General features: G+C 37.6%; 4 protein-coding genes across 6 annotated transcripts in view; 3 read left to right on the top strand and 1 right to left on the bottom strand.

Annotated features, from left to right (window-relative positions):
- Positions 1–260: 260 nt before the first annotated feature.
- On the top strand, positions 261–4,575 carry nfybb (nuclear transcription factor Y, beta b; the record flags this gene model as incomplete). 2 transcript variants are annotated; one of them, XM_079603579.1, is made up of 7 exons in its annotated part: positions 261–511; positions 1,391–1,484; positions 1,771–1,904; positions 1,992–2,189; positions 2,317–2,395; positions 3,158–3,237; positions 3,373–4,575. In XM_079603579.1, 6 exons carry the CDS (start codon positions 1,391–1,393, stop codon positions 3,403–3,405), a joined length of 618 nt encoding a protein of 205 aa, XP_079459705.1. In that variant the 3' UTR covers positions 3,406–4,575. The 2 variants fall into 2 exon arrangements, with proteins under 2 accessions (XP_079459705.1, XP_079459704.1); XM_079603578.1 differs by lacking the exon at positions 261–511 and having other exon boundaries at positions 1,382–1,484.
- A 1,084-nt stretch (positions 4,576–5,659) lies between these two features.
- Positions 5,660–16,741, top strand: LOC306994079 (uncharacterized protein; the record flags this gene model as incomplete). The annotated part of the gene is made up of 5 exons (XM_079604393.1): positions 5,660–5,714; positions 5,892–6,086; positions 10,887–15,821; positions 15,904–15,963; positions 16,166–16,741. The coding sequence occupies 5 exons, from the start codon at positions 5,660–5,662 to the stop codon at positions 16,309–16,311; spliced, it is 5,391 nt and encodes a 1,796-aa protein (XP_079460519.1). The 3' UTR covers positions 16,312–16,741.
- Positions 16,742–17,000: 259 nt separating this feature from the next.
- On the top strand, positions 17,001–20,559 carry LOC306993835 (protein AMN1 homolog). Of its 2 annotated transcripts, none has more exons than XM_079603964.1 (7): positions 17,001–17,182; positions 17,308–17,437; positions 17,532–17,661; positions 18,149–18,366; positions 19,476–19,532; positions 19,615–19,737; positions 19,822–20,133. In XM_079603964.1, the coding sequence occupies exons 1-7, from the start codon at positions 17,154–17,156 to the stop codon at positions 19,906–19,908; spliced, it is 774 nt and encodes a 257-aa protein (XP_079460090.1). In that variant the 5' UTR covers positions 17,001–17,153; the 3' UTR covers positions 19,909–20,133. The 2 variants fall into 2 exon arrangements, with proteins under 2 accessions (XP_079460090.1, XP_079460091.1); XM_079603965.1 differs by having other exon boundaries at positions 17,006–17,182; positions 19,615–19,726; positions 19,822–20,559.
- etfbkmt (electron transfer flavoprotein subunit beta lysine methyltransferase) overlaps positions 20,472–22,589 on the bottom strand; it is a 325,550-nt gene continuing 323,432 nt past the window's right edge. The window contains exons 2-4 of the mRNA XM_079603966.1: positions 21,562–21,955; positions 21,314–21,444; positions 20,472–21,172 (exon numbers count right to left, since the gene is read on the bottom strand). Coding sequence (XP_079460092.1) covers positions 20,817–21,172; positions 21,314–21,444; positions 21,562–21,845 — 771 coding nt within the window. The 5' untranslated portion in view covers positions 21,846–21,955 and the 3' untranslated portion in view covers positions 20,472–20,816. The remainder of the gene's footprint in view (positions 21,173–21,313; positions 21,445–21,561; positions 21,956–22,589) is intronic.

The following is a 22,589-nucleotide window of genomic DNA, read 5'->3' as shown; positions in this document are numbered from 1 at the left end:
AAAATACTATGGTGATTGGTAAAACTCTTTTTATATATTAAAAATGTAAAAAAAAATATGTTTTACTCTGTTCATATCATAGTTCTAAACATGTTTTTATGATGGATTGTTCAAGACTGAAGGTCTCAGTCTTGGAAAAGGTGGGGAAGCCCACTTCTGTACACACACCAAACATTTGAAAAGTAGCAGAAATAAATCATAACTTGGTATAACAAAAACAGAAAACGTTGATATCTGTTAGAGGAATTTGTGAGTTAATCAGAGTAGACTGGTCTTCTCAAGGCAATTTTAGTGCAGTGTACCGACCACTACCTGTGGCGCTGTTTCGACCTATGGTTTCGACACATTGCGGTTTTTATTTTTAAACTGGCCTATAGCGCCACCTGGTGTCCGAGTGAGGCTCCTCCTCGAGGACTGTTCAGCCCTGCGCAGGGACTGGCTCTCCCGCAGCCATTTTCTGTCCAACCAAACGGCCGAACTGAGACGCGAACCAACCAGGGCTTCATCGCAGGTTAGTGTGCGGCTCCGGCCAATGATTGCTAACCCATATTTTGTTACATCGAATGGAAATCTCCGCGCGCGAGTGTTTTATTATTAGTTGGCTGGGAGAATGAGAAATTAGCGCGCGATATGAAAAGCAGCTCGCTGTTGTGGCAATAATTGTAAAAAGCCCGTCATGGTGCGCGGCCCCTTTGTTTACTACGACCAGTTTTGACGGATACACTGGTGCTTTGGCTCGTCGCCCTTGTTATCTGCCCTCTTCTCCTCTTTAATGCGTTTATTAATTATAATAATTCATTTGAGCAATTTGTCTGAGTATTTCAGGGGTGGGAATGTGGTTTGAGTTGATTTAGCGTTTTTAACCTTGTATGTTCATTGATATCACCGGTTGTTTAGCCAATAAAATACACCAATGTAGTTTGGTATGTTGATACAATATCAGTATAATATAATAAATAGTTACACGGTAGAGTCTTATTATTAATTATATATTGAAGCCAGACAGTTTAGGCTAACGTTACATATAATTTATATGACAAAATCCTTGTGTGTGTGGCTATATGAATAGCAAACCTATAAAATGATTTGTTTTGTTCTTTAAATGAAAAATAAATGTTTGTGTGAAATAAAGTAGTCAATTGAGCTGACCGTTCTGAATAAACGTTTATTACTGAATAAAATAAAGGTTACACTTATATTAATGGTTTATTAATTGTACATATATGATGACAAAATGGCTGTCTCAAAATATTGGATGCCCACATGTTTATATAAGTCCAGTAGTTCACTGTGATGATGGCAAATATTTGCTGTCTAGGTGGGCAGCTCACTTGGTTTTAAGACAAGACCAATAATGTACAGATGTAATTCAATTTAATTTATGTTTCAGATGGACGGAGACAGTTCAACCACAGATGCCTCCCAGCTTGGCATAACTGGAGAATATATGACTGGTAGTCACTTTGTTCTCCAATCTCAGGATGGTAAGTGAAGTCAAACATCATATAAAATAATCCAAATCATTTATTTAGCATTTAGGTAATAGATTAATAAATAATATAAAATATTTTATATAATTTATTAATATTTAAATGACAAATAAATAATTTAGATGAATTTAAATATGACTTTTAAATACATCTAATTATAAATAATTAATAATAAAATTTTATATATAAAATATAAATAAAAAAATTAAGTCAAATTTAAATTATTCGGAATTATTTATTTATTATTTAGATTATGCATTTTTATGATTATTTTGTAAAGATGAAGGTGATGAGGGACTCAATGACCACGAGGATGGGAATGGAAGCAAAGATAACCTACGGGAGCAAGACATCTATCTCCCAATCGCCAACGTTGCCCGAATCATGAAGAATGGAATACCACAAACCGGAAAGGTAATCTATTTTCCGGGCAGTTTTCTTTGGAGAAATTAAATGTTTTTTAAAAAATGTTAATTCAAAAAAACCTGTCCACCCAATAAGATTGCAAAAGACGCCAAGGAGTGTGTGCAGGAGTGTGTGAGCGAGTTCATCAGTTTCATCACTTCAGAAGCCAGCGAGAGGTGCCATCAGGAGAAACGCAAGACGATAAACGGGGAAGACATCCTGTTCGCAATGTCCACGCTGGGTTTCGACATGTATGTGGAGCCTCTGAAGCTCTACCTGCAGAAGTTCAGAGAGGTAGTGTTAACATTTGTATATCATTGAAATAAGGGCTTTTTGGAAACACTTTGCACAGCTGTCATAGGTGTGTCTTCCTCCTTTTGATTGGTTCAGATTGATCTTACATTTGTCTGTATGTTCACAGGCTATGAAAGGAGAGAAAGGCATAAGCACTGTAACTGTGACCGAAGGCATGGGAGAGGAGCTGACCGATGAATCTTTCAGTAAGTAACTTATGAACCAGTTACCTGATGGGTCCGTTACTGGTGCTGCCGCTTTCAACATACAGCTGAACCTGAATTTATTCATTTAGTTTATATACTATATAGTATTTATCAATATTTTGAGTTATCTTTTTTTCCAGATAATTCCAGATTTCATTTTAATTTTAGTTTAAGTGTTAGTAATTTTAGTAGTATATTTTTTCTTTTCATATTTTTCTGTAGTTTCATTTGTTTTCATTGTTCAACATAAACTTGTTTTATTTCATTTAGTCGCAAAAGTAACATTTCTCATTTTCGTTTAAAGTGCCCCTATTATGCTATTTTAAAGGTTCCTGATTTGTTTTGAAGGTCTCCTTCATGCATCCAAGATCAAAAAACACTTTCATTTTCTTATAATATACATTGCAGCATCACCTCTTTTCTCAAAGAATCTGAAAACAGTTAGTTAGAAGATTCAGTCTTTCTAAACTCCACCTTTCTGAGAGGCTACTCTGCTCTGATTGGTCAGATGGCCCAGCCTGTTGTGATTGGCCTACTCTGCTCTGATTGGTCAGATGGCCCAGCCTGTTGTGATTGGCCTACTCTGCTCTGATAGATAGATAGATAGATAGATAGATAGATAGATAGATAGATAGATAGATAGATAGATAGATAGATAGATAGATAGATAGATAGATAGATAGATAGACAGACACATACTATCTAGATTTTATACATCACAAACATCATGATCTAACACAATTAAATATTTTTCTTTCTTAGCAAATCCACTACCTGCAGGGATCATAACAGCTGATGGACAGCAACAAAATGTGATGGTGTACACCACCTCCTATCAGCAGGTGAGAATGCTAGCATGTTCTTTACGGCCAAAAACATCAGACGTGATCTTTCATCTATAGCCAAGTGTCATTCATTTTAAATGAAGATAGCACACTTTTCAAGCATTTTGAGTGATGCTTTTATTTGCGTTGCAGATCCCGGGCGTGCAACAGCTCCAGTTCTCCTGAGGATGTGCTGCAATGTCACATGCAGAAATCCACACCTAATCTTCACAAATCAAGCCTCTACACTTCCTGAACGGTGGGCTCTGTGTGGTTGGTCTTCAGCAGACCCTCTTCTTCTGCTCTCACAGGTCACAGAGCTGGACTTCTATGTTTAGCTTGTTTTCATGTGTGTTTCTGTGCACACACATTATGATTTTAAGTGACTAGTCTGTTGGGTGTTTCTTTTGTTTGTTTTACATCACACATTTGGAGTTTTAAAGGGTTCAGGGTTTCAAAAATAACTCGACCTTCAATTAAAGCAATAAAATAGAACAAATGTGAATCTTTCTGCAATTTAGTGGAATGAGTGCTTTTCTCCTTTATATATCTAGATGAAAACCATGTTGCATGTATAATTTCAGTTTGATAAGATGTTAACACAAAACAAAATGGGGTATTTTTTTGTAAATAATTGTTTGTTTTTCTCAATGTTTTCATGAATTTGTATTGATGCAGTTCGCCTAACATGAAGAACACATTTTAAAGCAATCTGCATTTATCAATCAAAGTCCAAAAATAAACCTAAATTCTAGTCTTCAATGTGGCCCATTTTATGCCAGTGACTTTCTTTGGATGAATTTACATTAAATTCTTGCTGGCCACAATTCATTTTGTTTTTATGTGTTTATTAAATTTTATTTACACCTCAAATATGAATTTTGAAACGGATGTGTGCTTTAAATACACAAACTGTGAGTCCGTGACATAAGGACAACAATAATTTTTACAACACATAAAATATGACATTTTGGAAAAACATTTAGATTTAATTTATAAAAAAAATATGTATTTGTCCCACAGTTCTGTCATCATTTCTCCAATATTCTTATTTTTATGTTTCTCCCACAGCATAAATGCGTTTATGGTCAGTGGTATAATGCATGAATGATGAAATAATAATCTAAATGATGAAAGAAAATATCAGATTTAGTACAAAGTTTTTACAAATTTTGTGGATATTTAACTGTTGATATTTTGGCGGTAACACCTGGAGTGGGAATATTATCGAATTATGTTTTTGTTTTGGATTTCTGTTTCATGACAAAAACAAAGGACAAATGTGTCACCATATTTGAAGAATAATCCCTACCAAAATAGAAGAAAGTGTAAAATAAATACAGCCTGACAACTCTCCTCTCTGGTAAATTAATGTCATCGCTCCTCTGCTGCCCTACGGTGTCCCTAAAGGGACAAGACAGTCGGCACAATACCCCCAAACCAACCCAGCTGAATGAGAAATTGGAACGCTTTATCTTGGATGGTGCAAAAAATATATTTCAATGCTTTTGCGTTTACTCAAAAAAGTTTAGCTTTCTCCTGGGAAACGTCTCCAGTTACCGGTTCCCTGAGAAGAAGGAATGAGACATTGCGTCAGAGCTGCCGCTACAGGTTTTTCCTCTCCTTTGTGTTTTTTGTGAGCTAAACCAGGGGGGAACAAAAAACTTGAGGAAACTGAAATGTTTTGAGCGAACACAAAATTTATCGGGGTAACGCAAAACTTTTGCTAGGAAACACAAAGTTTCTCGGGGGAACGAAACACATTTAGGAGAGAACATGTTCTCATATTTTTTTCCTTCACCATGTCTCTTTTAGGGGCTCCGTAGTTGTAAGTTTCACAACCTGTCAAAAAAAATTATTGATGGCGACCTTTGACCTTGACCACCCACATCTAAATCGTAAAGTAAACCTTGTTGCAAGCAGAGAATCAGAACCAAACATGTATTGTGCACAAGTTTTATTAACTAAATCACAAACATAACTAATCTAAACACATACAGACACACACACAGGAAAAGGGGTGAGAGACAGAATGGAACCGGAAGCAGGAAATGGAACTATGGGAAAGATCCGTTAATGGATCTATGAAAAGAACCATCAGCATATCATTTTCAGAGCACCTCATTAAATTGATACTTGCATGGGTTGTGCAAATTGTGTGAAAATTTCAGCAGGAAGAGTTGTCACAGCATAAGCCATGTTGATACCAAACCAGAGCCCAGATGAAGTTGACGGACGTAGCAACAGTAACTAAGGGAGGCGGGGCTTAGCCAAAGGTGAATTCTTGAAGTTGTTGAAAATTGAAGTTGTTGATGGTTCCGAGAGTGTCAAACATGGAAGTTGTCATTTTTTTCTTATCTGTTGGAGGAAGAAGATATGATGAACTTGCCTGGTTAGTTCAACTCTCTTCTGGTTGAAAGTTATCTCTCTCCATGTACACATGGCTGAGCACATGCAGATGTGTGGCCTGTCGGCCCTGGGCTTGGGCTACGCAGGCAACCAAGGAGTGAGGAAGTCAAAAGAGTTAATCCCGCCTCCTTCTTCCCATAACATCTGAACTGCGTTACAAATTTGTTTAATGAAAAATATAGAAAAGATACAATAATAATAATAAAATAAATTATAGGTAATAGAATTGAATAGAACATTTAACATGAATGTGTTGCCTGCAGCAGACAGTTTTAGCCCCCCATACAGTCAGAGTTACCGCATCACAAAGGCACAGCCTGAAGGACATCACACCTCCAGGACAACCCCCTACCGCTGCACCAGCCTCTTCCCAGCCAGACTGTCTGATGGGGCGGTTCACACTGTTACACTTCAGATCATTGTGTCCTGTCTCAGGCGAGGAGAGAGGATTTTCTACAGTCACAATGGAAATACTGTATTTTGTAATTAAAAACCGTGCAACCGTTGAAACAACCCTTTTTTAGAGTGTATTTTAGCTGGAGAGCAAGACAGGAGAGGTCATGATTTTTATATTAACAAAACATAACTGACAGGAGCAGGCATTTGAAAGAGCTTTGAAAAACCAACAGACTGATTACTGATAAACTATTTGACCATGTATTGTGCGTGCTTGTTTGATTTTGATAAAATCAAATCATAAAGCATGAGCATCAATTATAATAGTAAATATATATTATATATAAATTATAATTAAATAGTTGCATTGTTATTTTAGGTGCTGATAATGTAGCCTAGTGATTATTATTTTAGAAGCAATATGAAAATGTTCATAATATGAATGAACAATAAGAGTTTGATGTGATTTGTTTTAAATGCAATATTAATGTTAGCATATCAAATGATTATATTATTGATTGATTCTTGATAGTGATATAATATGGAGCAGGTTTTAGGTTGACAGAGTAGATGTGGTTACTAACATTCCTGAAAGATCCTATATAAATTTTAAATGAAAAGGTTAACAGCTTACTCTGAGTACCGGGGACAGTTACAACATTGTTTGGGGATGGTTGCAACACGTTACAAAAACAATATATTACAACATATGTCAGTGTTAGCAAAATTATTATTATCAAAAATATAAGTTATAATAATATTACAGTGTTATTTATTCATCAGCTTTGATTATATGACAATTATAGATTTGTCTAGATATATATTTCAAATATTCAAATTGATATAGGCTTTTAGTGACATAGGAAGAATCCAACTTGGCATCCACTCAGTTGTTATCCAACTGAGCATGTGCAGTGTGAGTGTCATCACTCTAGAATGTTTATGATTGGAGAAAAATGACAACCATCCCCTGTTGCAACTGTCCTCGGTGTCCCCTACTGGTTTAGTTGCTAAACCTTTGCTGAATTCGGAACGCATAGAAAACGACTATTTCTATTTTTCCTATATCTTACAATGGCAAAAATAATTTTAGAGCACCGAGTATCAGAACAGAAAGGCACATCAACAGTTTTTCTCCCCTCAGGCTATTCAGTGTGAACAATTTCTCTCATAACTGTACCTGTACATTCACATCTTGTACCTCTGGAAATTAGCTACATCATAAACTGTACACTTGTAAATAACATCTGTACATTCATTAAAACAAATATGTATATGTTTGTTTCATATTTAATTAATTAATTTGTATTTCTTATGTTATTGTTCTAATTCATTTCTACTGTGTAAGTAGCTACTATGTCTGCACTATCATGTATGTCCACACTATGTCTGTTTGCCTACTTTCTTCTGCACTGGAAGCTTCTGTCACCCATTCCTTTACATACGCAAGTGTAAACTTCAGATATCTCTAATTCCACATGTTGCCAGATCCCATTGATTTTAACGAAACATTGAATAACTTGGATGTGGCGAGTATATGAGATAATGAAAATAATTACGATTTAATTTTAAAATAATCAAACTTTGTTATAACAAATTTACAATAACAGAAAAAAGAACGGCAGTCCCTAATCGACATTACAAAATGGACCTGGCAACACGAGCTAACGGTCACGCCCCTCGTGCACATCAAAGGCCTGAAAAGGTTGCCTGAGAGGAAGTATTCAAACAAGAGCCGCTGAATGAAATACATCGCAGATAGTGGAGTGTTTCTTACAAGAATCTTCAGTAAGTACTTTAATGCTTACTTGCAGTAAACGGTTATGCTATTGTTCACAATTTGTCCATTATGTCTAAAGAAATAAATAGCTAGTTGAACCCCGTTTTTTGGTTTTCGTAAACGGCTAGAAATTCTCCAAATCTCGCTGTTTTCACTAATAATAATTGGGAGAGCCGAACCAAGCCAAATCTGCGGATTTGAAAGCATCTTGTTTTAACGTGTTCGATTAGAAAATAAATGTCTACACGAAACTGTTTGAGAGTTTTTAAAGGCGATTGGTAACCTATGTTTTGTTCAATTCTTTCTTAAATTTTGTTTTGGTGCATGAGGTCAGTAAAAGCAACTATGTTACACCAGAAGTAATCTATGAGCCATCTAGTCAACGACATATACGTTAGGCCTTCGTTGAAATACATAATGTTATCTTCCAATAAAAGAGTTTATGCTGCAGAAATTGTGTAGAAATGGAGCTGGGTTGCACATTACAACAACAAAGTTTTTCAGTAGGCTAACTTAGGCTAACGTTACTTAAAAAAGTTGTATACCCCAAGAAACTGTTTGTAGCTACTTTTGATGAATCCTTAAAATAACAGATGTGGAGGTGCACAAAATTAAAGGATAATTCCGGTATTTAACACCTTGAGTCTATATTGTAGTTTGTTTTGGATGAACAAGAGTGGTGGACAACATTTTTTTGACAATGGTTCCTCTCTCGAGTTTTTGACTATAATAGAATTGGCCATGGACCCATTTAACATTGGAGTCAATGGGCATGTCCGAAAATGTCATTAAAACAGCCAATAATGTTCGTTTACAAAACTGTTAAACTCACCGAGTGGTTAGTGGTGTTAATCATATATTGCGACGATATATTGTTTATAATCATCAACGAACACCACTAACCACTCGGTGAGTTTAACAGTTTTGTAAACGAACATTATTGGCTGTTTTAATGACATTTTCGGACATGCCCATTGACTCCAATGTTAAATGGGTCCATGGCCAATTCTATTATAGTCAAAAACTCGAGAGAGGAACCATTGTCAAAAAAATGTCCACCACTCTTGTTCATCCAAAACAAACTACAATATAGACTCAAGGTGTTAAAGGGATAGTTCACTTTAAAATTAAAATTCTGTCATCATTTACTCACCCTCAAGTGGTTTCAAACCTGTATTAATTTATTTCTTCTGCTGAACACAAAGAAAGATATTTTGAAGAATGTCAGTAACCAAACAGTAGTCTGTACCCATTGACTTCCATAGTATTTTTTTTTTCCTACTATGGAAGTCAATGGGTACAGACTACTGTTTGGTTACTGACATTCTTCAAAATATATTTCTTTGTGTTCAGCAGAAGAAATAAATTAATACAGGTTTGAAACCACTTGAGGGTGAGTAAATGATGACAGAATTTTAATTTTAAAGTGAACTATCCCTTTAAATACCGGAATTATCCTTTAAAGTCGGAAAGTTATTTTGATTGAAGATTAGGAGGGCATGTGAATAATAATAAATAGCTAAATAAAAATGATGGAAGCTTACTATCTCTGCCACATAATAAAAAGGTAATTGCGACTTTGATATGAACTCACAATTGTGAGTTATAAAGTCAGAATTGTGAGTTATAAAGTTAGATTTTTCTTCTTCTCAGAATTGTGAATTTATATCTCACAAATCTGAGTGGGACTTTATAACTCGCAATTGTGCGGTGCTGAGGTGGGCAAATGATGTAAACCTGTGTTGCGGCTGAACAATGTGTAACACCGACTATCGCAGCAAGCCTACTGTACTGCAATGCGCATGCATAAAAGCTCACTGAGATGGAACAGACATAATTAAGTTCTCATGCTATTCTTTTGGCAGGATCATTTTATTTAGCAAAATATCTCGCCATTCACTGATGAATCCAGGTCGCACTCAGTTACCATTATATGTTTGGTCTAAAACGCTTGTGCTCTCATGTTTTGCCGCAGGACAGCAATTGCGAGTACATTTATTTTATTTTTTTTAGGACTGTGATGTGAAAAGTGTATACAAAGTGAGATCTTTAGCTACAGGTTCATTCCATGTCAAATCAACCAAAAAAATGTTTCGCTGTCCATGCAAAAATGGACAAAACCGCTATCTCTGTGTGGACGGAAGGCCAAAACAGAGAGCAAAAGATGCGTCTGAAATGCACTAGATAAAACACAATGCAATTTTAATAAGATGAAAGTTTTCTTGATGTAGGCTACAGGAATAAGAGGCAGAATTATACTCCCTAACAATTTGTGGATGTGACTGGCAGCAAATATTACCTAATTTTGGGATGTATTGTAAAGAGAATTTGTTGGGTTGTTTTAAAAGTGATTCACTGAGTGCAATTCACTTTCTTTGACAGAGACTGATGAATATTCTAGAATTTCGCTGTATGTGTAAATGGTTGTGGTTTGAAAATCGTTGAGACTTTTTTCTGGGATTTGTCATGTTTTGTTTTGCCTTTTGGTGTGAATTTTGTTGCTACTGGTGCGTTTAAAATATAGGCTACAACTAGGTATCGCAATACATTTCTAGTATATAGTAGCCTTTATTTTAAATATTTGTTTAATGGCATCTTTTTATGAATGAAGACCTCCCCAATAATGCTACTGATGCCTCTATTAGATTGACACCCCCCCCCCCCCTCCCTCCCTCAATTTTAGCCATTCAGAACTGAAGAACTAATTAATAGAATAATAGAATAAGAATTTTTTAACTCCTGTCATCTACTATTCAATAGTTTTTCAAATATTTTTGCCATAGTATCGGTTAGGTATTGGTATCAAGATATTTTAGTCGAGTATCTAAATAATATTGGTATTGTGAAAAGTATTTTGTACCCTAATATTTTGCTTCTTTTTTTCCAGGGATGTGAATATCCCACCCCTTCTGGAGATAAAAGTGAACATTCATTAGCATGCAAGATAATTCACAACATTCAGGACAACTGCAAAATTTGCATGAAAAAGGGACCACATCTGGAGATGGGACATCTAATACTTTTGGCCAAAACTTTTATCAGCTATGTTTACCATCTCACGCTGCAAGCCCCTCCTATCCAGGACAGGGGGCCACTGGAAATTATTTGACACCGTTTACCTACACAATCCAACCGGCAGCCAGTGACCAGATTTTGACTAGCAGCATTCAAGCTACCAAAGACACAATGCTTGCACAAGAAAATCCTCTTACTTCAAAATATACTTTGCTGACAGGAAAACAGGACTCGCAAACGATTGTGTGGAACATACCCTCTAATTGCCATATATTCTTACCTGTTAACAACATAAATCTACAGGGTGCTCCTAACAATAATGGGCCAAACATGTCACATTGTGCCTCAAATAACAGTTTATACATGCAGCAGCAAAATACCTCCTTGGCAGCTAACCCAAATAATTCACAACAGGTTAAAGGAGAAACAATGGACACTACAAGTCTTAATGAAACTAGAAGAAATGTGAACACTATCAGTTTGCATAGCAGACAGCAACATGCAAATTTGCCAAAAGACTCAAAATCAAGAACAAGCTTGCCATCTGATCTGAAATATTACCCCCCAACAGAAAATGCACCTCATGGTCACAGTAGTTTGTTTGGTGGCTACAATTACCAATCATTAGTTCCTGATAAGTCAACCCATGTGCAAACATCTTCTACATGTGGTCAGAACATTGCTGCACAGAGAGCTGTTGCCGTTGTCACGCCATTATCTCCAATAGGAACAGCACCTGTTAATGTTTCAGACAAATCTGCTAATATGAAAATGAATGTAAGGTCTGAGCAAGCGGTTGTATGGCATCCACCAAATATTCCACATGCTTTGGAGACCAATCCTTATCTGAATAACCAAAAAGGAGAACCAAATGACCCAACAAGCAAGCATCAACGACCGAAGTCAGCAGAGCCGAGGCTGAATGATGGACTTTGCCATGTTGGAGCCAAAAGTCCCATTTGGACTGAATCAACTGACCAAAGTCGCCGCACAAGTTCACCGAACCTTAAAAGTGTGGTTGCAGGACAAAAAATTTCTGTGCCAACTCAAATGCAAAATGAACCAAGTGAAAAGATAAACGATAACTGCACATTCACAGACAAGAAAACTTCTGAAACGGAAACTATTCCTGTTATCGAATGGCCAATAGAACGATTGCACACATTAATGGCCATGATTCAGCAACTGGAAAACGGGCATCAGAAGAATGTCCAAAAAACTGATGCTAAGAGGGACATCTTAAAGCTTTTTTGGAATGGGGATTTTCTCAAGTTTTATAATGCTGTACAAACTGGTTTATATCAAAACATAATGGAAGAAGTCTATGTTTACTGTCCGATGAACGAGCCTGTGATACTGCGGCAAATTAAAAGTGATGCACGTAGCAGAGTCAACAATGATTTTCATGTTTTAAAACACAACGAAGAGCCACCGAAGATGACGTATAAGTCTTCTTGGTTAAATCTTAATGAAAATGTTGATGACATCGAGAAGGAGTGTGGATATTCTTGGTTCTATAAGTCCTTTCAAAATGCCCTTGACCATGAAGCACAAAACTCAAATGGTTGCACAAAGGAGGCACAAGAGGTTGAGAACAAAGTACCAGCAGAAGACCCAACATTGGACAACGAGTGTCTTCATGAAAGCTTGTTTAATAGGCAATCTCCACCTGTGACTGATGCTGACTGCTCACCAACGCGTGATTGTTTGGTTGCAGGACAAACCAACAGTCAAACAAATACAAATTCTTTAAAGGACATAATTACTGGTGTGACGGATTTGGATAAAAAAGATGTCCAGTCTCAAATGGCCAGTTTGGATGTCAAATTTAGTGATGTTGGAGCCCAAAGTGTTTTGTCGCCTAAATCAACCAGCCAAAGTGACTGCACAAACTCCCCAAAGCTCAATAATGTGGTAGCAGAACAACCGCATGAAATGGCTGAACAGTGTGAGACCAGTGAGATGATGGAACATAATGTCATTGCTGCATCACCAGACAAGCATGAGACATCTTTGTTAAACACATCCCCAGAAATTGACAAAGTACAATTAGAAGAACAAACATCTTTGGAGAAAAATATGTACAATGAAAGTATTTGTGAAAAATTGTCAGTTCCCTTAAATGCTCATTCTCCAACTGTGACTAACTGCTCAGTGAAGCTTAATTTGGTTGAAGAACAAACCAGTCGCCAACCAAATACTGTAAATCCACTAAAGGGAATAAAGAATCTGGTAACGACATTGAAAGAACGTGATTTATTAGGAAAGTATAAAAAGTTATTTGACAAAAATGGTTTGAAAAGAAAGCATCAACACTCCTCTAGAATATTAAGACAGAACAATCGTTTTTGTAATGGTGTGGGAGCCAAAAGTCCCTTGTTGACAAGTGAATCATCCAGTCAAAATTACTGCACTAGTTCATTGACACTAAGTAATGTAGTTGAAAGACAACTGGAGTTTGTGTCATTAACTCAAGTGCAAAATGAATCCAGTGACTGTGATAATCATGTAAGATGTGAGATTAATCCAAAACCTAGTCAAGAACTTTCTGTGCAAATGGATGACGAGGAGATTGCTGAGATGGATACTTCTATTAGGATTAATGTTCTCCCTCCTGAAGTGGCTAAACAATGCTTTGCTGGTCAGTTGATGGAAGTTAATGACATAGCTGCAACACCAGAGATGAGGTTGGAAGAGGCTGATGGTAACTGCCCGCTGAAGGCCTATGAGGTTGTGGAACAAATCAATTGTCCATCAAATACAATTCATACACCGAAGGCCATCACACATCTGGTGAGGGGAGTTGGAGAAAAACGGCAAATTGGAAAATGTGACGTTTTGAAAAACAAGCAGCAACCCTCAACTACAACATCAAGTCTGGTTGACCATTTTTGCAATGGAGCCAAACGTCCGGCGTTGACTGGATCAACCAGTCAAATTGACTGCTTGGGTCCACCGAAGGTTCATCCTGTGATTGCAGAACCATCTCAAATGCAATTCAATGAAGAAATGCCTGAAATTGACTGTGTACTCGCATATGAGGGTGTGAGATGTGAGACTGATTCAAAATCTAGTCAAGAACTTCCTGTGCAAATGGATGAAGAGGAGATTGTTGAGATGGACGCTGCAGCTTCTATTAGGATTAATGTTCTCCCTCAGGAAGTGGCTAAACAATGCTTTGCTGGTCAGTTTATGGAAGATCAAGACATTGCTGCACCACCTGAGATAATGCATAAGACCTCTTTGTTATTTACACCTCAAGACACCATATCAACAAAAGAACAGATGCAGATGTGGAGGTTGGAAGAAGCCAATGGTAACTGCTCATCAGAGAGCTATTTAGTTGCAGAACAAACCAATTGCCAATCAAATATAGTGCATCCACTGAAAGCCATGACACATCTGGAGAGGCCGGTGGGAGAAAAACACCAAACTGGAAAATGTGAGATTTTGAAGAATAATCATCAGCTTGCAAATGCAACATCAAAGATGGATGACCTTTTTTGTAATAAAGCCAAATGTTCTGTGTTGACAACTGGATCAGCCTGCCAAATTGACTATGCCAGTCCACCGAAACTTAATCCTGTGAACGCAGAACCATCTCAAATGCAAAATGAATTCAATGAAGAAATGCCTGACATTGATTATATGCTCAAAGATGAGAGTATGAGATCTGAGACTGATCCAAAACATAGTCAAGAACTTGTATTGAAAACAAACGAAGTGGAAATTGACAAGATGGATGCTTTAGACTCTATTAAGATCAATGTTCTCCCTCATGACATGGCTGAGCTATGGTTTGCCGGTGAGATGGAAGTTAAGGACTTGCAGAAAGACCTTGATGTTCATATTACCACAGATGACCAGGTTAAAGTTCAAGTCCTGGAGCTCATGTCTGAAAAAGAATTACTCCTAGAAGATGTGAAGCCAAAAGAGGGGAAATATCAAACTTCTAGTGGTGAAAAGTTAGAGTCTTACTGTTGTCTTGCTAAATGGTTTAAAACTTTAGAATATGGAGATGGCTCATTGTGTACGTGCCAGAGAAAAGCAGCGTTCAGAGAAGAGACTAAAATTGAGGTCCACGGCACAAGTTTAGAGTTGCAGACTAAAAAAGAGGATCCTAACAAATTGGTGAAACTGAACAATTCTTCTCTTGAAACAACAGTTGATTCTGAAACCACAGAGGACAAAGTTCCGAGTAGGATCGTTCGGAAAAGGGTTAAGAAAAATATTCTGAAAGCCATATCGAGTTCTGAAGAGGTTTGTAAGATGGACACTGAAATGGCAGAGCAGACAAGAGGTGACTCTCCTTCAAAATGTGCAACAAATGTGACCATGAAGAATGAGATTGAGCAAGCGACCCCAACTCCTGATTTGAAGAGGACGACCAATATTATATGTCTTGCACTGTATGGGTCATCTTCTGGAAGAAAAGAAGTGAAGCGAACTAAAAGATCTAAAGGGAAAGAAAGTTGTGAAGAACCCCCAGAAACTCTTCAAATAACTATACTCTCTCGTCAGAATATTAAAAGGAAGAGTAACCCACCGAATTGCAAAGGGGAGAAAGCACAGGATGAAGATGTTGTGGATAAGAGCGCAAAAGACCTGGCTCTGCATAGAACCTTGCCCTCACACCCCATTTCTGAACCCAGCAAAAATGCTCTTTCATCTACCTCAATCAAAAAGCTGCTTGGTCCAAGTGCTAATACAAAGAGTGGCGTCCTTTTGGGTAAGGGAAATAAGCGAAAGAGACCGCATAAGTTTTCGACGCAACAAATGTCTATGAATAAATATGTCATCAGAGGGAAGACTGCGCCATCCACATTATTGCATTCAGCCGAGAACGTAACAAAAAGTAAATACGAGTTGGGGAACCCTGCTTTGATGCCATTGGAGGAGGGTCTTTCATTGGAATTCAAAGTATTGCCTGAGTCTTTTAACTTTGAAGATGGAGCTGAACTCAATTGCGCTAAAGCCGACATGACACAGAGTACACTAAATGGTAATTACTGAAGATATATACTCAGTGCATGTAAGTTTACCAAATGTACACTTTTTTTAAATTCTTGTTCCATTTTCTTAAGGGATGCCAGGCCCAGAAGATCAAGTTAAGCAGATGGAAACTAGTTGTTCGCCAACACAAGGTATTGGACACAGGATTTATGTTGTAAATTTAATATGTAGTAAATTTGTATTGGCCTCTTATGAAGTTAAAGCTCATTCCTTTTCAATAATGATCAATGACATAATGGTATTATGGATAGACATTTATCTGCCTATCATGTACCATTATATGGCAGGGAGTGTAACACTCGTCTAAATGGTTTTGTGCTTGTCTATCTGCAGGTGTTTGGAGTTTCAGCCCCTTGAAGAAAAAGCACACTCAGCCCATCCAGGCCACAGACGTCTCCGGCTCATGTAGCCTCTTCCAGGAGTTTAAGAAGAGATATCATAAAAAGAAGGAAATCACCTCAAAGCAGAACTCCAATTAAAGACCTTGATTCCTTATTAAAATTTAAGCAAATTGGCTTTTTGTCATGCGTTCCTTTTTGTTATGCGTTACTTCCTGTTAATAGGATTAATCTAACAAATGCAAAATGTACTGATTCATTTTTACTGTGTACTTGAAGTTTTGTATTAAAATGCACCACTTGCACACTGATCATTCAGTTCAACAGCTGCTAGTAACCTTGTTCTCCAGTATTTGTACGAGTGTGAGTTTTATACTTCTACTACATTTTAAAGAAAATGTTTGTCATGGAGGTATATATTTTTTTATTTTATGTATTGTGCTTTAATTTTTGACAATATATTTATGTACAATTTTATACAACTTTTTTTTTTATTGCGTTTTAATAAAAAAAACATTTTGTAATAGCTTTTGTGGTTGCTCTTGAATTTTAAGGTTTGTTATACCATGATTTACTGAAGTCTGTGATTAATACAAGTAAACCATACAAAATATTTACATAAATTAGCTTTAAATATTCAACATACATTGACAGAAATAATGGCAAACCCAAATTAAAAATAGGAAATAAATATACATTTTACATTTGGAATACCTTAACGTTAATGCAAAGAAAATAATTCAAAAACAGAAGGGGGGAAATTGGAAATTACTATTTGCTTTTTGTTTTGTCGCTTGTGAATGACGTAATACTATTATTGTGTCCCGCCCATGCTGATGCACGCGAATGAGAGTAACGTTAAACCAAAACAATGTGGCGAGTGACGAAGATGATGCCAGATAGACAGTTGATGCTGTGAACAACTAAGGAAAAAATTTACGTATTTTCCTCGTGGTTAGCTATATAATGAAAGCGACCAAATCATGGCTACCGTAGATTCTCTTATGAGCTTGTGAGTAATATACTAACGTTACTAGATAAATATGTAAAGCTTTAGAACTATTAACAATTCATTCTGCTAATTTTCTAGCATGAATTCCAGGTCTGTGAGTGATACAAATGTTTCTCCGTGCACAGGTGTGCTTTTAGTGTTGCTCAGCGATCTGAGAAGTATGATGAGATCAGGATGTTGCCTGCTGCCATTAAAGACAGATTATTACGAATAAAGATGTCTTCTGGCACGGTCACCGACTCCGACATCAGCCAGGTAAGGTGTCCTCTCTAACAAGAGCATTTGTGGTGATAATATGCAGCGTACAATATGCCGTGTCTTCGCTTGGGTGTGTGATTTGGGTTTTCAGCTCGTGCACGCTGGAACTCACACACTGGATCTACAGAACTGCATGGTGTCAGACTCAGCGCTTAAACAACTCGACTGTCTGCAGTTGAGGACAATACTGTTAAAAGGCTGTGCAGAAATCACATCTGAGGGTATTCTTTTCACAGATTATTGGTTTATGGGGGTCATATAAATATTATATGAAAAACGTAAAGACTTTTAAACTTTGAAAACTAGCCCGATTTCACAGACGAGGTTTAAGCTAGTCCTAGACTAAATGGCATGTTAGCTGTTTTAACTAAAAAGCAACTTGCACTGACATTTCTTAAAATGTCGGTGCCATTGTTTTGTCTCAAAAAAGAAGACCAGTAATCTTTTTTCTCTAAGGCATGTTTATAAAAGCTGTAAATATCCTAATTGAACTAAGGCACAATCCTGGCTTGATCTAAGCCTTGTCTGTGAAATCAGGCTTAGAAATGTTGCCTTGGTGACTAACAGAAATACATTTCAGTTGAAGTACTATTACTAAAATGAAAACTGAAATAAAAATAAATTAAAGTTATGTAGATTTAATTTTTTTAAATACTAAAAATGCACATTCATTCACATCAACCTTCACTATATTTGTCTTTCCCACAGGTGTAGAGGTGTTGGCATCCCGCTGCCCCTGTCTTCAGGTAGTTGATCTCACAGGCTGTACGGCTGTGACAGATTCAGGGATTCAAGCTCTCGCTCTACACTGCAAAAGTTTAGAAGTGATTTCGCTCCGTGGCTGCACTTCTCTCAGTGATAAAGCCCTGCTGGAGCTGGGGTCGAACTGCATGAGGCTGCACAGCATTTACTTGTCTGGGACAAAGGTAATTTACACTGTTCTTGGGCTTTCAGACTTGGGTATACAATATTACAGATGAGCCAAAACATTATGACCACCTGCCTGATTTGCAGTTGGTCCTCTGCGTGCGTGCTGACAAAACATCTCTGAGCTGACCAGCTGAGGAATGGACTCTACAAGATCCCTGAAGGTGTCCTGTGGTCTCTGATATTAGCAGCAGATCCTTGAAGTCCTGTAGGTTGCGATGTGGAGCCGCCGCGGATCAAACCTGTTGGTTCTGCACATCCCACAGATCCTCAATTGGATTCAGATCTGGGAATTTGGAGGCTTGTCCTTCCACCGACTTGTCGTCCTCCCACAGTGCATCCTGGTACCATCACTTCCCCAGGTAAACGGTGCACACGTACACGGCCGTCCGTGTTGTACAAGAAAACGAGACTCATCTGACCAGGCGTTCTTCTTCCTCTGCTTCAAGGTCCAGTTCTGACGCTCGCGTGCCCATTGTAGCCGCTTTCGATGGTGGACAGGGGTCATCATCGGCACTCTGATTGGTCTGTGTCTACGCAGCAGAGTGTGATGCACTGTGTTGTGACACTTTCATCTCATAACCATCATTGACATTTACACAGTAGATCTTCTGTTGGCTCGGACCAGACGCGATATCCTCCGTTTCCCTCGTGCATCGATGAGCCTTTGGCGTCCAACACCCTGTCGTCGGTTTGTGGTTTGTCCCTCCTCGGACACGGTTGGTCAATTCTCAGCACTGCTGACCGGGAGAAACCCACAAGCCTTGCCGTTTCAGAGATACTCTGACCCAGTCGACTTGCCATAACAATTTGGCCCTTGTCAAAGTCGCTCAGATCTTTATTCCTGCTCATTTCTCCTGCATCCAAAACGTTGATAATGAGAACTGATTGTTTGTTACATCTAATCTACCCAGACCTGAATATGTGGCCTTGTTAAGAGATGATCAACGATATTCACCTCACCTGTGACTTCTCATAATGTTTTGGCTCATCAGTGTAAGTATAGCATATACCAAAATCAAAATGTGACTGACATTTTGCTTGTACTCATTGATGTTTATTGTTTTCACCAAATACTTACTACGGTACTTGTCAATTCTATTTAAAGGTAACTGATCAAGGGGTCATTGGACTTGCGACAGGAGTTTGTTCACGTAGCCTTAAGGTATTGCATACTGATTTATTTTATTTTTTAAGACTATTTTCATTTTTTTAATTATTTATTAATAACTTATTCATCATCACAGGAGTTACAGATGGTACGATGTCGCAATTTGACTGATCTGGCTGTGACTGCTGTTCTTGCAAACTGTGCAAACATCAGAATTTTCAATTTCCATGGATGTCCCCTGATGACAGGTAGTCACATGGTACCTGACATAAAACACAACATATATATTGTTGCACAAATATGAAATTTCAGTGCATTCATTCCTGATATGTGTCTGTTTTAGACGAGTCAAGGGAGGCACTACAAAACCTTATTGGCCCCGACAAGATCCAACAAGTTTCTTGGACTGTGTACTGATGCGATTAACTGAACTGAGCTACAGCACAACTTTATTGTCATACATGTAATGCACTCATCGAGGAAGATAAACATCATCCTTTTCGAATTCACTAAATTATCAATCTTTGAGGTAAAAACAAGAAGATAAAATCTATGTATTGTTGATGTTAACTTACTGTATTTAACATTAAGTATAATTATTATGTAAGAATGTTTCGTTTACGGGTTGTAAAATAAATTGCAAACCAAGCATTTGACATTGGTTGTCAACTTTTATTTTCTATTACTAGAATGAGATTGAAGTCTGATTTGGACAAAAATCCATTATGCTGATGTATTTGTGAGAAATATTTAATTATAGTGTGCTTGGATCATTCAGGGTAGTTAACTGCTCTATTCTGCGTTCTGCAAAGAACGTGATTCATTAAAATAAAGTGAGAAACTGCTACTGTCAACCACGTGATAAAATAAAATTAAAAGACATTTGAAAGAGGTGATTGAAAACCATACCAGACTGCTCATATACAGTTGTGGTCAGAATTTATATGGGTTCAATTTTATTCATGCGGCTCTCTTGAGTGTTTTCATTTTTTTAATGAAGATGAAACCAGACCATGGCTTCTGGGATGGCTGTAAATATAAATAAGAGCGACTACACTGTGCAGCGAGTGAGGGAGAGAGACGAAAGAGTATGGCTGTAGAGAGAAGAAGAAGAGGATATGGACCTTCAGTGCCATGCCTGAAAGAGGAAGCTGATATTTGTGAGGGGCTGGCATTTATAAAGACTGCAAAAACAACAATGGAAACAAGATACAAGTACAGAGAACAGAGCAGGGAGGGGTAGCTGAATTTGCACATAGGTAGAAACGTGCAAATCATTTTTTTATTTCCTTAATTTAATTATGTACATGGTTTACATACACATGAATGCATTAGCTGTTAAAGATTAGGTTTGTACTTGTAGCACCACACTGTGCTACTAGTTAGTCCATAATTCTCCTCTTTAACTGTGTCTGGTAGCTCAAAGTAAGCCAGCTGATGTAATAATTTTCTGATGTCATGGCTTTCAAATTGAGCCCGTCCTGGGTCACCGATGAGCACTTGTGTTCCATGTGTGCTTATACACGTCTGCAGCCACTTATGCAGATGATCAGCCAGACCTTCATCGTAGAACATGTCTCCTAGAAGAATGAGATCCCAGGCCTCAGGCTTTGAGCCGATCATGTTGTCTGTCACACAAGGTAAATGGTCCACGTTGTTCAGTTCACAGTTCATTTTTGTGGCAATGGCAGCAACTGCAATAACAAAATAAAGCACTTATTTATTTATATTTAATATTATAGAACTTTTCTTTATCAGTCAGTGTGTTGTAACCATGCTGTAAACCATGTGACAAAAAAAACAAAAAAACATTTAAAAAAAAAAAAAGATCTCACTTGGATCAATGTCATTGGCCACCACATGGGAAGCTCCACTGAGTCTGGCAGCGATGGCTGATGCTCCACAACCACAGCCGAGATCCAGCACCTTCCTGCCTCCACACACCTCGGGGTTATTCAAGAGATACCTGACAAAACAGTTCACAGCAGCATCATTCATAAAACAAAAACAAAACAATGCTGGTAGACTGAACGTATCTTACAGCGTTCGTTTCATGACTTGTTATAATAAACACTAACGTTACCTAGCCAGCGCCTGTCCACCGGGCCAATATATTGCCCAGTACGGGTCAGGGAAAGGCCACAATTCAGGTTTCTCCGTCCAAAACCGGCAGGTGGGTGTGAACAGTCTTAAAGAAATCTCTGGGGTTAAACTTTGGCTGCTTACTACTTCTGTGTTGTCTATAATGAAGTTCTTTATATCGTCCTCTGATCTGACGTTGCTCACGTATAGACGCATTAAACAACACATTCCTCTTTGAAATGCAGTGTCCTGACCGCGGAACCACATGATTATTCCTCTGTACATGTCGTTAATGCTGAAACTAGTCAAATATCCTCGTAATGTTTACATTTCTTCCATCCACATGTCTGTCACGCATGCGCAGACGCGCTTGACACTTGTGAGACGTCACTGAGCTGATCCCGCCAATTAGAGCGCTACTTGAAAAATACTGCTTCTATTTTACGCAAAAACATTCTAATATATCTTTATATATATATAAAAAAATACACACACATATATATATATATAATTATTTATTTTTTATAAAGAGAATGTTTTTGCGTAAAATAAAAATATATATAGGCTACACATTCTACAAAAGTTGGGTTGCTCAATCAACAATGACTTAAAGTTATCTTTTGGGGGCAATTCAAAGATATATTGATATGATATATGCTGCAGTGAGGGGGCCGCTCCTTGGTTCTGTGACCGGGGCCCAACATTTGGTGCGTGCTACGCCCCTGTTAAAAGAAGCAAGGGGGAAGTTCACTCAATATAAGATTCTTCACAGATATAGGCCTACCACACACTGGTTTTTCAGGATGAAACTGATGTAAGAATTTATGTTGGAAGTGCCAGCTGGAAACAGATACGTTCCTTTCTACACAGTATTTGGGAATGTAGTTGTTAAACCATTCTGGAACCATTTTTTAGTTGCTTGTATTGTTATCGTAATGTTGTTGTACTCCTGTCACCTATCAACCTTCCAAAGAAGCAATAAAAAAACTTCAATTCAAAAACCAAAAATGTAAATGCTTTACAGCCCTA

The sequence above is a fragment of the Phoxinus phoxinus genome, assembly GCF_949152265.1.
Source record: "Phoxinus phoxinus genome assembly, chromosome: 25".
In the NCBI taxonomy this organism is placed as follows: domain Eukaryota; kingdom Metazoa; phylum Chordata; class Actinopteri; order Cypriniformes; family Leuciscidae; genus Phoxinus; species Phoxinus phoxinus.
This window is presented reverse-complemented; position numbering and strand designations above follow the sequence as displayed.

Bases quoted from the DNA above. Each gene is read 5' to 3' on its own strand.
- LOC306993835 (XM_079603964.1), top strand. From the start codon at position 17,154: ATGGCTACCGTAGATTCTCTTATGAGCTT. The intron at 17,183-17,307 runs GTGAGTAATATA...CTCCGTGCACAG, and splicing joins GTAGATTCTCTTATGAGCTT to GTGTGCTTTTAGTGTTGCTC. The intron at 17,662-18,148 runs GTATTCTTTTCA...TCTTTCCCACAG, and splicing joins TGCAGAAATCACATCTGAGG to GTGTAGAGGTGTTGGCATCC.